The sequence below is a fragment of the Gadus chalcogrammus genome, chromosome 19, assembly GCF_026213295.1.
Source record: "Gadus chalcogrammus isolate NIFS_2021 chromosome 19, NIFS_Gcha_1.0, whole genome shotgun sequence".
NCBI classification, from domain to species: Eukaryota; Metazoa; Chordata; class Actinopteri; order Gadiformes; family Gadidae; genus Gadus; species Gadus chalcogrammus.
This window is the reverse complement of record NC_079430.1, coordinates 15,852,321-15,868,754: the sequence shown is the minus strand read 5'-3', so window position 1 is coordinate 15,868,754 and position 16,434 is coordinate 15,852,321. Positions and strand designations below refer to the sequence as shown.

Genomic DNA, 16,434 nt, shown 5'->3' with positions numbered 1-16,434 from the left:
ATATAACAACCCACAGACCATGAGCTGAAATAGGCTGCAGTTCACTTAGCCACCAAGGGGATCAGAAACCCGAAGTTCTCCCATGTGACCCCCCTCTTCCGGGACCTCGACTGGCTCCCTGTAGTAGCTTGCATCAAATTTAAGACGATGGTACTGACCTACAAGGCAGTCGATGGAACTGCCCCTGCCTACCTCCAAGCATTGCTAAAGCCACACACCCCAGCTTGATCCCTCCGCTCAACGACCTCAGCTGGACGTCTGGTACCGCCATCGCTAAGAGCTAGCAAGGCCGTTCAGCAAAGTCACAACTTTTCTTGGTTTTGGGACCTCAGTGGTAGAACGAGCTCCCTGCCGCTCTCAGGACCGCAGAGTCGCTCACTATCTTCTGAAAAAGACTCAAGACTCACCTGCTCAGAGTCCACCTCCACACTGCATAGCCAGCCTCCCCCTTCTGGCCACCATTGTACGCTGTATTGTGTTGTGTTGTATTGTATTGTATTATAGTACTTAACTGTGTAGCAACTGCAGTAGCTGCTATCATTGCTGTAACACAGGGAATTGGTTAGCCTAGCGATTGTTGTACTTGCACTTGGTTCTATGAACATCTTTTCTGTACCGACAGAGATATATTGATTCACTTCTTATGACAAATGTACTTATTGTAAGTCGCTTTTGATAAAAGCGTCTGCTAAATGCCCTAAATGTAAATGTAAATGTAGAAACGAAAAGTAGTCAATTTAAGACAACAGATCGGCCTTGATCACTTCAAAAGAGAAAGAACAAATCGAGAACCATCAAACTGAACTTCAATACCATTTTTGTCGGCAACAACAACAAACCACCAACAAATCTCCTCATGAACCACATGAGGTGATAGGAAATTAAGCCTGGTAGTTTAACCAGTTAACCATTCCACACAGACTGGCACAGCCAGAGCTCGTTAAACCCCTTGCAAATAATCATACCAGGGAGGAAAAAGGCTATTTTCTGTAGTCACACGCGTCCAAAGAGAACAACATCATCTCGTTTTTTTCCCAAGGAGAAGCAAACCACAACAACTCCATTAGCTGCTAATATCAAGTAAATACTCTGTTGACCAAGATTAGCATTTAAATGGCCTGCCGTGTCCGGAGCAATTCAGAAAAACAGGGCGTCCGCAAGTTTAGGCAGGTTGAATTTATGACATTGCAAGACCTTTCTAATACCCATTACAGGGAAATGTGAGGTCTTTTTTGTTGCAAGTAAAGTGCACAGAGGAGGGAATTTGGGTTGAACAACACAGACACATTAACTCATCATCCCATGAACAGGACAATTAATATTTAATTGTATTTGTTTCTCAGCATTCAAGTATCATTTTCCAATAATGCAAGTTACCGCCCATTAACCGTTTACTGATTAACAATTAATGTTGTAAAACCCATTCATTAAACCTCATAACTCTCTCCCCACTCCCCTTCTGCCATCCTTTGCAACCGCTTGACAACCAACAAGTTATTTCATTACTTTGAACATTCGATCGTTAATGTGTTTTGTGTTGACTGTGGAAATCAGCCACTGGCAGTCGGCTGTGCCTCCCCTCGGCAGCCCGTTCACGTTGAATGGCTGTGGGGATATCGCCCATCACGGCTCTCTCCAACGGGGCAACCCTAGCGCTTCACAAAATAAGACTGGGAAGGGTGAACGTGTGGAGGTGACGAAGAGGATGAGGAGGAAGGACCCCATGGCAAGGAAGGTATTTTTAGAAGTGGACCAGGCCAGGTTTACCAGGGGGGACCGCCTGACGGGGAAGGACAGATGCCATACGAGACAAGGGGATGTGAGGGACAGTCGAGAGAGAAATGAATGTCTGTACACAGACGGACAGACGCACAGAAATATCTTGTCCCTTGTCCCCTGTGTATTGTTTTTGGTGCATGAACTGCCTTGATGTCTTTGCCATCATCTGTGCATGTTTGTTTGTTCCTGCTCCAATTGTTTGTCTTTTTCCCTTTGTGCCTAGGCCTGCTGTAATTATAAATGCAATTGAATGTATTGAATTCTTATTGTATTGTAGGTTGCCTATTGACAACTGGCCAGGGACTACAGCTGGAATAGATCCAAATTGGCTAAAGCTGCTCCTTTTACTGTACAGTTAATCAAAGGGGACTGTCCACGAAACTATAAACAAATAAACTAAATCTTGCTCTTCCTTTTTCACAGCTTTTCCTATGCAGTATATATTGCAGTTAAAAACAACCCGTTATGGATGTGCTCAACTATACATCGTAATTTACATACAATTATCCCATTAACGTGAGCATATGGTGAGCAGAGCTGCATTGGGCAATGTCATCCGGAAAAAAAGTTCTGAGTCTGCACACTAAGAAATGCCCTTAAATAACTTATCACACTCCGAAGTCTCATTTTTAATTACATGGGGTATTGGTTCAACCGGCACGGAATGAGAATCGCACAGACTTGACCTTTCTACCCCTCCTCACCAAAATTCACTAATGAGCGAAAATGCTCAAAAAATATAAAATTAAAAGAGAACTTTTTGACAGACAGATAAGAGTTGTTCGTTTGAGGTACATTCGTACCTGTTAAACTCTTTGTTATGGAGATTATCGCGCTACTGAACATGGAGAGCATATGGTAAAATGTTCCTGGTTCCATTATGTGCGTGCCAAGATCACACATTGATGCATTCATATATGTAGAGCTATATGTAGATGCTATTTTTCCATCTTGTGTTACGCGCCGAGACCTTTGATGTCTTCTTCTCCTTACAATGGCCTCCTCTCAACAGCTATCCACGTTCCTTCCCTCTCTTCGACAGCCAGCTGGCAAACCAAGCGCCAAAGTTCAGCGTGACGTAAACATTGAGTATTTTGTCAGCTCCAAATTTCCATATATCGACATGAGGTCAATAATGTGCACATTTAAAAACTCACAGAAACCATGGATTTAGCACCCTTATTTGAACTTATAAAACCAACTCTTTCTCTTTCAACACAACTAAAGAAATACCAATTTTAAGTTGACCATGTATAACTTGGTCAACTTGAAAAGGAAAGATCCTATCGTCATACCAGATCCAAGAGCCCAAGGTGAAAGCACTAACAGATTGAGTTACCCACGTATGGCAGGTGCTACAAAGGCTCCGGAACCCCGGTTTGAAGACCGTGAATTTATACGAATGAGGCGCAGTGTCGACCTTCAAACACAAGGAAACCACGCATCAAGCGGAATGTGCGGTCCGCCACGGTAACGGCCCGTGGCGGCGTTCTTTATCGCCCTCTTTCTTCCCTCCCCAATATTCACAGACTTTATTTTACTAGTGAGCTTCTTTACCGGTGGAATGTTTCGCGCTCCACTCGCCTGTCATCCTTCAGTCTTCAGCAATCGGTCCCGTTCCCCCGCGCAGGTGGCACACACTCGCACACACACACGCACACACACACATGCGCGCACATACACACACACACACGCGCGCACACACACACACTGACAGCCCACATCTTTGTGTCCAAACGACAGGGCTTTAATCTTTACGACAGACGATCGCTCTCTGGAACTTTCTGAGCAACTTTGAAAGCACACCTCGCCCCCCCTGCCCCCCCGTCCCCCCGTCCCCCCGTCTAAAATCAAGATCAAAGCTGTCAAAGCCGAATGATGCTGCAGTACTCGCACGTATACGGCTGTACCGCCTTTATCTGACGTAACGGGCACCCTCCTTTCAAACTGACCTCCAGTCCTAAATGTCTCTGCTACTGCTTCGCCTTAAACTGCTTTACCACTCACCGCCTCCTTCTCCTCAGACGGATCTATTTGATGCCTCGTGTTTCCAACGCTATTCGTGTTTTGAATAATGACATGCTTCTCAAATGGCCCTTTTCCTTCACCTGACCCGACATGGAAACATGGGGTTGGATTCCGAGGGTATAATCTGAATCAAAGCCATGCCACCTTCCTACCTTCTGCGAAGGAAAGGAAACAGAAACCGTTGGAAACTACAAAGGCAGTTGGCATGGAACTGACAAATGTTTGAACAGCAGGAAATGGAAGTTGGTGAGAGAGGGTCAAAAGGAAATAAAAAGAAAAAAAAACGCGGAAAAAGGAAATCCTCTTTTCTTCTTTGGGCTTTCCCTTCAAGTTTCAGGGCTTTTCTCATTCGTCTTTGTTGTCCAACAGCCGTGTGCTCCTCATCCCTTTTCACGATTTCTTTGTTTCAAAATATCAAGGGTCCGGAAAGGGTCCGGAAAGGGTCGGGAAAGGAGTATCAGGGAAAAACCAGAGACTGGTCAGAGGGAGGACATGGAGGTGTTTTCAACGAGGAAAATAAAACCCTCCCATGGCTTTTGCAACAAAGAAAAAAAGGGGTACATTATTGACATATTGTTTATCTCCAGAGAAAACTTTATTCGAGAACAAACTGTAGCTACACAGAGATGATGGACCGCTGGTTGGGCAGAAATGCTGTTGGCATAGAAGTCGATCCAAGTTGCACTGCCAAAAATGATAAAAATAAGACCCTTTTACACATGCAGATGTATCCGGAAATGGTCCAACAATTTACCACACTAAAAATCACCAGATAGGATGATTTGGCAATTTTCCTGGAATAGACCTTGTAACATACTGGGCAATCTCCCAAAAGGAATGGAAAGAAAACTACCAGATAAAGCATGCACTGAGTGCATTCATAAAGAATAAGGTGAATGTTTAATGGATTTCCAAATGTCCTCACACCTTTTCCAGGGAACAAAGGATGTCTGTAATGGCCACATCTGAACCCGTCAAGAGATCTAACCATGTTTTTCTCAGTAGGATGAATGTGTGTGAATGCCCCAATGTTCCAGCAGCTCTGCTAGAAGTTCTGTTTCTCTCTGGTTCAATGTGTGAAATGGACTAGATAAACTTGTGAAGGCCTTTGCATATTGCCAACTGTTCAATGGACTACATTTATATAGCACTTTTCTCACCAATGGCCACTCAAAGCGCTTTACAATTTTCACTCATTCACACACCGACTGCGGTGTCAAACATGCAAGGCGACAGCCAGCTCATCGGGAGCAGTTAGGGTGAGGCTTCTCGCTCAGGGACACCTCGGCACTCGAACTAGCAACCTCCCGGTTACCAGCCCATCCGTTCTACCTCCCGAGCCACATCGAGCCCCAACAGGTCTAAATGCAGAGGACAAATGCTCCTTCTAATCTGCAGATCGCCATTACCTACTTTAGATACAATGTGCACTGTATATCTACTGCTAAAACATAGCCATCTGTAGAACATAATACACCATTTGATATAATATTAAATTAAACAGAATGAAATGGAGAAATTAAGATTGAATTTTCTGACGTTCTGTGTGCATAGCTATGGGGCACAAATCATCCATTATTCAAAGAACACAGCTTTGAGATTCTTGCCCCAGTAACGCACTTTGCCTGCATCTTTGCCAAGGACCGTGCATGACTACCGGATTAACTCCAACGCATTCATTTCCCCACTGCGGCAAATATACGATTCTGATCAATACGGGCTGATGTACTGACGTCTTATTGCAATGATGACTAATAAATGATTCCTTAAGCAACATTACTTGACATAAGCCTTTCGTTTTGATATTCGTATATTTGAACTGCCTGAGGAGCCACGGTGAAGTTTAGGGCCGAACACACAGCTGTGTTTCCTCCTCCCAGTTTCCCTCCTTATATTAACCCTATCTGATTGATAAGGGCCTCGGATCCCATCTGGGTATGCACACTTAACGTGATGCATCTAAAAAGGGAAAGCTCTTTGGTCGAAGCACTACAGAATGTTTAAATGCGCGGATGGAGATAAGAAGGCCAGGAAGGCAGCCCTATCGCGCGGGTGGTGTTGTTTTAGACCAGGCCTGTGCTGGGAGATGGCCCAATGAAACACGGCGCAGATAACTTTGACAGAGACGAAAACGATATGAGCGGCCGGGAGATAAGGGAGGGGAGGTAGATTAGATGGCTCGTGGACAAGGACTCGGAAGTCGTTTCCTGCCTGCATTAAAGTCCCGCCTCGGGAAGCCGGCGCAGCGCTTGCCAAAGCGACATAAATATGTTCTGTTTATACACGCTCGCGAATACCCCCTTTGTGATTAATTGCCAGAAGAGGACGCACATTGTAACATGCGAGGCTGCGGTTGCGGCAACACAGAAAAGTCACTGGAGTAAAACCGGAGCCAATTCAATTAACAAATACAAGATCATGCTGATTTGCATTCATCAGTGTAAATTCAGATAAATGAGTGTATTAAAGAAATCGCATCCAATTTCTCAAGATAACTTTTTTTTTTTGCCAAGGACAGCCTTAATCAAATCCACCAGGGCCTATCGGGCATAATGTGCTTATTGTGATATGCAAATACTTTTGATCAAATGACGAGACGGGCGACATAAGTGCTGGTCCACGCAAACACACTTGACATTTCCCTTGGATGAGAGCAATTGTTAGCGACAGCGCATGATGGGCGCTCATAGCCACCATGAGCCATGACTGCCAGGGATAATGCCATGCGGACCAGCCAGTGTTCATAACGTCTTGTGTGATTTTATGCAGATTGCTTATTGCCAAAGAAGTGGGGGTGTGGGGGGGGGGGGGGGGGGGGCGTCAAAGCATCTGGCAAAGGCCGTCGGGGGGAAAGAGAATGATTGGGGAATCTACGCGCGCATTGGAAAGACGATTGGAAACAGATCGCAAGATTAATTAACGCACACGTAACTCGGCAACGCAAAATTAAAACCGAAGGACGTTGTGTTATCGTGTTATTTCCCTCGTCATGAACGCGTGATGATCGTGCCGCTGTCGACGTTTGTCTTGCCCGACGAGACATGTTGATTTACCAGGATGGAGATGGATCAGGCTGTCCGTTCCCGATTTTTTTTCCTGCTTTGTTTCCTCCGTCTCCACACTAGCATTCGCTCTGGGAGGCATAACTACCGCTGTCATCATCATCATCTGGGAGGACAAGCAAATCATCTCCCCACTGCTACAGATAGAGCAGCAATATTTTACTGCCCTGCATACACTGTCAGGAGCGAGTCAAAGAGCAGGGATAAAAGACTGACCGCCACTATCTGCAGAGAGATAGGAGCCTGTATTTCACAGCAGGCGTGCCGGGCCCAGACTCAGTCTGAAGCCTCGTCCATATCGCAGAAATGGATTCCTAGGACTCGTAAAATAAATTCATTTGGCAGTCTCTCCCTGACACTGATTCCCTCCTGCAGCATGTCCAGGGAGATTGACGGACACGCCAGGACCCGTTGTAAAGCTAGTCGAGGACTCCGGGAAGGACAGCGGTCGCTGAATATTAAAACGCTAACATCTCACAGTCTCCGCAGCGTAGATGCGCAGAGCGACTTCTCCGACATCTGTTTCCAGGAGAGAGAATTGAATACTAAAATGGAAGGCATGGGCGCTGGTTCACTTGAGCCAGGAATAGCCGAGAAATGGTTTCCCGGCAAGTTCGAGGGAGATCAAACCTGGCACCATATCACAGTGTGTGTGTGTGTGTGTGTGTGTGTGTGTGTGTGTGTGTGTGTGTGTGTGTGTGTGTGTGTGTGTGTGTGTGTGTGTGTGTGTGTGTGTGTGTGTGTGTGTGTGTGTGTGTGTGTGTGTGTCAGTCAGAGTACTGTGGGAGGGCAGCCAGGTATATGCGTGGCGGCCCGCTATGGTAAAGCACCAAACAGATGTGCCCTGACGTCTATATGGGACCAAACATGGCAGGGGTCAGGGGGCGATCCCACGGAGGGAGTCGGAGGTCAAGGGTGACCGAGGCTTCAGTGCCAGCCCGTGCTCAGTTTGTGTCTGTGCGTGTGTTAATTGTCTATTGTTGTGTGAGTGCTAATCATTTTCCGTGGAGACGACCTTCGACCTCCTAACGACACTGGTCCACGAGGACCTGCAGGGAGCAGCAACACGCCCTCTTGGCACGGTGTCTGCCCATCTATCACTCCCTGGGCCCCAGCCCACTCAGCGGCAGCAGGGGGGGGGGGGGGGGGGGGGGGGGGCGGTAGAGGACACCCAAGGGTGGGACCTTGAAGCATGGGGGAGGAGGAGGAGGCTACCTACCGGCGAGGAGGAAGGTGATGAGGCAGGTCTCCTTGGGCATGTAGAGCTTGAGGCGGGAGCCGCTGAAGACGTACTCGACCACGGCCTCCGAGCGGCCCGCCCTCTGCAGGAAGGGGAGGAACTGTTTGGCCTTCTGCGTCTCCTGGGGGGGGGGGGAGAAAAGAGAGAGAGAGAGAGAGACAGAGAGAGAGAGAGACAGAGAGGGAGAGAGAGAGAGAGACGGAGAGGGACAGAGAGAGAGAGACGGAGAGGGAGAGAGAGAGAGAGAGACAAGGTCAAGACGCTGGGGATGCTTAGCAAAGAGTCTGATGAGACCAATTAGATGAATTAACTTAAGGTCAGCGGCACGAGCGCTGGGCGCGAGGTGGGCTGTGAAATGGTAGATGGGCTGCATTAATACAGCGCTTTTATGTAACCAGTAACGTGGCCACTCAAAAGCGCTTCACAATATCGCCTAACATTCACCCACATTCACGCACACACCGACGGCGCTGACAGCCACGCAAGGCGACAGCCAGCTCGTCAGGAGCAGGTATGCTGAGGTGCCTTGCTCAGGGACACCTGAGCAAGGCACCGTCACTCAACCTTGCGCTCACCAGCCAACCGGCTCCACCTCCTGAGCTACTGTCGGAACATTTACGATGATTTGTTGACGGAGAGAAGGCGGAGGTCCTCTGCTGCGGTTTGGACTCACCGAGGGGCAACAGGGGTAACATCAGGATGGGCGAGGGGGGGCAGGGGGTAGGTACGAGGGCGCCAAGGAGCAAGGACAACTTTTTTGGACGACAAAACGTGCACGAGGGGAGATGTAAAAGCTCATCATTTAGATTGGAAGTCGTTGTTTTTACTTCCAACACTTGTACCAGCCTTTCTAATGGAGTCCATTTCCTTAATGGACAGAGGGAATATAGTGCTTTGCTCACCTTGCGGGGCACTGACCGCACTTTTCCAATATTGCTTCCCATTCACCCTTTCATATACAGACACACACACACACTCACATCCATTCATACATCAACAGTGGAGCAGATTGGGGGGGCACCTATAGGAGGTGCTTGGGCATCGCCCCGTCAACCCTCTGCCTGATGGATTGAGCTGTGCTACAGGCTGACACACTGAAGCCTGATTTCATGGCTTCACGTCTCTGAGCTGCCGGATCTCAACACCTGGAGAGGCTGACAGGTGAGACATTCCAGCCGATCGCTCCATTACGCACGGCAGTGAATAGCAGATTTACTTCAGAAGAGATGACAATGTTCTCCAGCTTTTACTTTTACGTTTGATTCCTCTTAGGGAAAGGGGAGAAAGTGCATGAGCTGATTTCTGCATAATTATCCTTTGAGAGTGTCAAGTGTTCGCCTCCACTTTAACGTCCTAATGTAATAAATGTACAGCTGTCACCCGCTGATTAACGCCGGATATCACAAAGACGACGCGAACGCCCACGAAGAATCATCATCGCCGATCATTCCGTCGATGCAGAACGTGCACTTCGAGAAAGTAAACAAAGCGGAATACTTTTGTGTTGAGAGTTACACCGATAGTTCGGCAAAACATTTGATTTCCCCGAGCGGCCGGGCCTTAGAAAGCCTGTTACCGGTCGGTGACGGGGGAGAATACGCATTTAGCGCCTCTCTCACAGCCTGACACCCCTACACTGGGTCTGTGACCGCGTGCAGACAGCGGCGACGGGCGGGCCGGCAGGTTTAAGTCGGGGCAGCCGATACGACAGGACCTCATTATGTAACCTTGAGAGGGAGCGAGGGGGTAAGGGAGGATGCTGGAGAGACAGCGGGCGAGGGAGGGAGATATCGCAGGTGCCACCACTGTAGAGGCCCACACTATACATCTAGAGACGCATGGGTGCTCTATTTCAGACCGCACAGCGCCCACGCTGCATGTTCCCTCTCTGCTAACCCTGACGTACAGCGTTGGAAGGGAGGAGGCTGCTATATTTATTCACTTTGTGGAGAATGTTGAGAGAGTGGACTTTAAAAAGGCATCTAAAACTGGAATGAGGAATTAAAATGAATGAATTTGTAATCGGTTAATTCAGAGCTAAGACATCTAAAAGAATCCCATTTACATGTGCACTCTGAATTGTTTTGGGGAGGAAGTTCTATCGTACTTACTTTATCTCCAAATGCTGTGTTGTGTGTGCAAGGTTTAAAGAAAATAATTGAAGAGGAAATTAAACGAGAGGATGTGAATGGAATTGGGGGAGATGCAGCCATTTTATTGGAACACTGCCCATTCTGGCCACCCACCCACACACACACACACACACACCTGTTGTGTGTCTTAATGCCGACAATCAATGACTATACTTTAGAGGCCTTGGCTGTGGCACAGTAAACATCTTACTTAAGGTTTCTGTCCATCCATCTGTCTTTCTATCCATCCCACCAAATACTGCCTTCTCCATCACTGCTAAGGGCTACTCCCCAAAGCTTGGAAGACAGGGGGGAGGGGGGGGAGGAGGAGGAGCGAGGGGGTGGAGAGACGGGGGGGTCGTGTAACCACTGATGAAGAGATGCACGCTTGCCCAGTCAGCACATCAATTCACCAGCATAAGTCATGTCGCAAGGCCCAGTAATGAATCTGTCCTGTTGACACTTTTCCCCACACTCGCAAGAGACCGAGCAGACAAAAGAAGGGTGCAGGAGAGGAGGGATTTGCATAGTTCTTAGTATCTCTGTTACATATTAAAGAGACAGACGACAATAAGCACTGGTTTATTCCAATGACTTGTTTATCGAGTGCCCATGTTTGGTGAGTTCGGTAGGTTAACATTCTGGAATCTTTGGAAACCATGACAACTGGATGCATTCCGTTTAGTCCTTCGTTCCATTCCTCTACCCAGGTAGCATGAGGCAGGTGACGTTGATTTAGATGTCATGGTTTCCCCCGGCGATTCTAGAAGGTTTACCCTAGAGTCAAGGCAACGCGGCCGCCAGGTGAACAGAGGTCTATTGGGCTACGCAGTACAAAAAGGGAATGATTGACGAGCCCAAATAGCCCTCGGGAGTCGGAACGCGGCGGGTAGCTGCTAGTTGAAGAGGTCTGTGTGACCTTACAGGAATCGGGGGGGGGGGGGGGTGCAGTCCAACAGCAGCCATTCAGTCAGCCGTTCATAATGCTGTAGACTACGCACTACTCTGGTTAAGGGATTGTGGTGACAGCAGAATCACAAAAACACGAAAGGGTTTTTCTTTATATAATACTGCGGTATTGCTGCTGCAATTGTGCCACACACACACACACACACACACACACACACACTTTTATGGTAGTAATATATAGTTTCGTACATTATGTATTTTGCTTGGAACTACTGCCATTTTCACAAGCTAGAAGGTGGCCTAGTTGTTAACCAGTATATTTCAACCACCCGTCAGCGAAACTTGGATGTGACAAGCAGTAATAAAAAGTGTTTTGCTGGGGTATCACCCATGGTAGAGAGTCATTATAATGAACATAACATTGCATCAAAGAATATGGGAGAGGAAAAAGGATTCAGGTCCATTTTGAGTCAAGTTTGAACATTTGCATTTCTCAGACAGAGCTCCCATCTGTGAATCGTCCCGAGTACAACACAGAAAAACAAATAATCGATGGGTTATTCTGTGCCCAGTTTTAAAAAAACCAAACACACAAAAAACACAAATAGCGCCTCTTCGGTTTTTAAACACGGGCCCGGTTATAAATACATACCCTGTCGAGAAGATTCGATCAGCCTCAGTGATACTCATGTCTTGGCTAGCAGTTGATATCAGGGATATCTCGTGATTTAAAAGCGCACTTTAAAAACAGATTATTTGAAAGGGCGCCCCATTGCCTTAACATTGGGGGGGGGGGGTGGGGGGGGAGTGCCTTGGGAGGAAGCAGTGCTGCTGTGCATGTCTGAGCACGTCTGCGGCGTACCACCACGGAGACCGGTGGGGCTAACAGGGATCGCTGTGCGATTGAGCTCGGTTAAACAGATAACTTCCATCAGGGGAACACTCGGACGATTATCCCACAATGCAACACGGAATCAAGTGTGCCAGCGTGTGTGCCCGCCGTCGCCTTCCCCCGGCTCTCGTGGTAAGCATTTCATAACAGACACCCGCCGCACACAAATAGCTTACCCCAGATATATCAGCCACTCTGTGGATAGGAACCTCCTTCTTGCTGTGCAGTCCTTTCCCGTTCTTGATAGCCCTGCAAACACACACACACACACACACACACACACACACATTATAGCACAAACACCATCTCAGCACCATGGGGGCATGATGACTGCGACAAACCCAGTCTGGGGCGACCGAATGTACCAGATAAAACGCCAGGGAGTGGGGAGCCATTCTGGCTCAAAGTGGGATACGGTTTCATAACCCCCCCCCCCCCCCAATGCCGCCATCACCTCCTTTACTGTAACTGCCATTACAGCGGGAGTGGAAGGGCCGGGCCGGGATATTACACTCCGGTAATCAATAAGCCTGGGAATGAAGAGTGAGGGGAGGAATGGGCGTCTGGAGACATGGACGCAGGGATGACCCTGGGAGGCTGGGATGGCACTGGGAGGCTGGGATGGCCTGATGGGGGGAGGGGGGGGGGGGGGGGGGGGGTCGCGGATGTAAGGAGATATGATTATCGGCACGCGCGAGGAGACCCTGGGGCTGAATTAGATTGGGGTGACCAATGGGGACGGGGGCATGTCATCCCCGGGTTACTGGGATGGAGCCCGGGTTTGGAGAGGAGCCTTGTGACGGAGCATAAGATAAAGATAGGGTAGACAGACCTCTCTTAGCGCCTGTTTGTGAAGAAAATGCATAAAGAAAGAGGGAAATGGATGGAGAAAGGGGGAGAGCCACCACATCAAGCTGAAGGTGAGGAGAAAGACAGCAACAGTTCAATCAGAGCCGTACTCGGAGGGAGAAGAGGGTCGTCCATTAAGGAAGAGGAAGCGTCAAGGGCAAGCGTGAAACAGGACAAGAAGCAACCAAAGGCAGTGGATTGAAAAGGGTACGCAGGGAAGGTACAGCCCACAGGCCGAGAGCCCGTACCGGCAGGACTCCAGGGAGCACCCGGTCCAGCTAGAGCCAGCAGATCTTAATCTATGGCAGAGTAATAAAGCCTGCATTAAATCTCTCCGCTGCACCCCTATATAATTATATTCATAGGACCAGTGTAAAGTGCAGCTGTGATTTACCTTGCAGCAGCTCAGGATGTGTGTGTGCACGTGTGTGTGTGTGTGTGTGTGTTGGCGTCTGCGTGTCTGTGCACGTGTTTGTGTGAGTACCCACTCATCTCCATCCATGTACACTTTGTTCTTTAATGCATTAAATGGAATAAAATAAATAGACAACCAACTGTGCTTGCGTGAAAGCACACAGAGACACAAACCACCGGGCCCGCCTTGTTTTATGTGTGCCTTCGCCGTTTGAACTGACCGAGTTTGGTGTTTACATGTTTGTGTGCCACGCCGCGCGGAGAGAACGATAAGTCAGGAGGAGAACGAGGCCGGGAGGGCCAAGGGCCGTGAATCACGGCAGAAGCACCGCCAAATAATAATAATAATGACAATAGAAGCCTGACGATAGCGAGGCTCCTCTGTGTGTCTGAGGGTAGGCATGTTCCTCCTTCCATCCTCGACCGTTCACTGGATCAACTCGTCCTCGTCCCCATTGCTGAGGGCCGCGGGAAGTCGTTTGAAAGAGCGGCTTTCGGGAAAGCTGCAAGCCGCGATACGGGAGGCGAGGCGATTGGCCGGCTCCGAACGGGCACGTCGTGAACGGGCACCGCACTCGTAACAACAATATGAATTATAATTACAATAGTAACACACACGACAACAAAACGATAAACACATTGTGCAACTCAAATAGTAGGGCCAGAGTTGGCAGAATCAATGTGTGGATTTACACAAGGCCGGGTTTCATCTGAAGGTCGTTTACTCGTATATTCTCCTAATGTTCCACGGGACGTCTTTATAGGACGTCTGGGAACGACCAGCATGGCAGCGGGGAAAAAGACTGAAGATTTTGTGTGTGCGTGTATGTGTATGTGTGTGTGTGTAATAGATGAAAGATAGAAAGGGAAATAGATGGAATGTGTGTGTCATTTAGTTTTTATTATTAGCGTTTACATTAATTAGTGTAAGGTTGACCCGAGTCTCTGATTCTTTTTGTGTGCATGCTTCAGTGTGTGTTTGTGCGTGTTCCAGGTCCCTCACCGTGCCTCTGATTCTTTTTGTGTGCATGCTTCAGTGTGTGTTTGTGCGTGTTCCAGGACCCTCACCGTGCCTCTGCGGCCAGTAGTTCGTCGTAGTGGGAGGACCTCTGGTCGTCGTCCTGCCGGTATCTGATGATGGTGGCCAGGCCTTTGCTGACCAGGGCCTCTGCGATGTTTCTGCAGCCGGAGGAGAAAGAAGAGAACCCGACATGAGAGAAAGACACATCGGATTGAACCTCAGACGGATGTTCGCACAAAATAAATCTAAAAAGGAGCAGACGGCAGACGAAAGCGAAGGGCAATGCTCCCAGACAGATTTAAAAAGATCTTTTAATTGTATTAGAAGAACTAGTACAACTTTTTCAGTGTTAACATCTGACTGGGGATCTGTCATTAGACGTGAGCGACAGAGAGAAAGAGAAAATCTGGTTTCATTTGCGAGGCATCAATCTCCAGGTGAGGCGATTGTGAAGGACAGGCACGACGGGGGAGAAAGAAGGCTTTCTTTTCTCCTACGTTTCCAAGGTAAGTTTCAGAATGCTGCAATGTTAAGAGGATGTAACACTTTCTTGAATGGCAACTCGCTAAGGAGTTACAGATAAAAGAGTTGCAGACAGACATGCAACCCTTTACTTCCGCGATACTTGCATCATACGGTTAAGATGGTCCAAACGCTTGAGTCAGAAGTTTCAATGTAATCTCTGCGGATGCCACTTAACTAAAAACACCAATGACCCTGAAGACTCCGAACCTCCAACCTTAAACCACACAGAAATTAGCTGCATATCAATCACAATATTGATCAGCTCTGAAACAATGTTTTAGCATCGTAGTGGGAGGTCTGTGCCGATTCCTGCCCGGGCAAGGGGCTGTTTGCAGCTGCATTAATTCCCTTTTCTACAGGCGTCCACATGTATGGATTCAGGAGCACTTCTTGAAAGTATGCTCCCCCTCCATTAAATTGGCCAACATCAAGCAAGAATCAGGATTCAGAGAGAAATCACAGGTGATCAAAGTCCCATCAATAAGGCATCACTAAAAACGGTGTTGCATCATTGATTTGGGTATTGTTTCAGACTGGGATCAATACAACATTACAAAAGGGGATTATTGGAAGAGTGCCAATACAACTAGGTCAAATCTGCACGGCCCACTCAAAGCTGATCCGGCCAACACTGGACACAACGACACGGACAACAACACCACCACCACCACCACCTGTGCCTGAGGCACTTCCAATTAAACAGCCGGAGACACTGATGGGTCCAAGAACACAGCCCCCTCCTCCCCCCGCTCCGAGGCACTTCCCCTTATTACTTCCAGACGGGCTAGCCTCCGCCGGGTGCCCCCGTTAGATATGACGGCGTTGTCCGTTAACACAGCGCATGTTCCCCATCCGTTTCCATTCAATGGTGTGTGAAGAGAAAAGAAGGGAAAGATACGTCTGACGCTCGAGCACAAAGAAACAGCGGTTAGCCTGTCAATCTCCGGCCCTCTCTGTCGGCGCCCAAGGGTGGCTCTGTCAACTGCAAACACTGGAGCGGGGGGGGGGGGTGGCTCGCCAGAACTGCCTGCTAATAAGTCCTTCCTGTTGGCTATTAAAAGGACTCTTTATGTGCTACCAACGGTTTGCGTTTCAGTCTTCAACACGATTCATTCGTGGATTAGCGTCTTCTGTGGGACAACAATGGAGGCCAGCACGCGCTGTACTTTGAGCTCGGATCAGCCGGCGGGTCGTGATCTGGAACGCAGGAGATGCTGGAAAACGATTCCACACAAGGCGTGCGAGCTCGTGACCTAGTTCCGACTTCTGCCCGGAAAAAAATTGTCTTCGGCAAACGCTCTTCATTCGTCAGGTCAGCAGCAAGAGCAGCCGCAAATCCGTCGGGCTGGCTTTGTCTTGTGCACGGTGACGGTGTCGCCCTGAGACGTACTGCAAGCCGTGCGGTGCCTCAATCTAATAGCGCTCGCCAGCAGGAAATGCTTTGTTTCCATTACTTTGTGCTACGCGGAGCCACCAGCCAACAGTTCCTCGCCGTGCAGAAACACAACAGCGTGTACAAATCCCCTTCACTCAGATCAATTGCCGCGCTGACACACCTGCACTGGGTTGTTTTTTCCCCTGAC

General features: G+C 48.5%; 1 protein-coding gene across 1 annotated transcript in view; it reads right to left on the bottom strand.

The window, feature by feature from the left end:
• snd1 (staphylococcal nuclease and tudor domain containing 1) overlaps positions 1-16,434 on the bottom strand; it is a 193,844-nt gene that overhangs the window by 134,794 nt on the left and 42,616 nt on the right. Inside the window, exons 14-16 of the mRNA XM_056578800.1 lie at positions 14,374-14,484; positions 12,219-12,291; positions 8,089-8,230 (exon numbers count right to left, since the gene is read on the bottom strand). Coding sequence (XP_056434775.1) covers positions 8,089-8,230; positions 12,219-12,291; positions 14,374-14,484 — 326 coding nt within the window. The remainder of the gene's footprint in view (positions 1-8,088; positions 8,231-12,218; positions 12,292-14,373; positions 14,485-16,434) is intronic.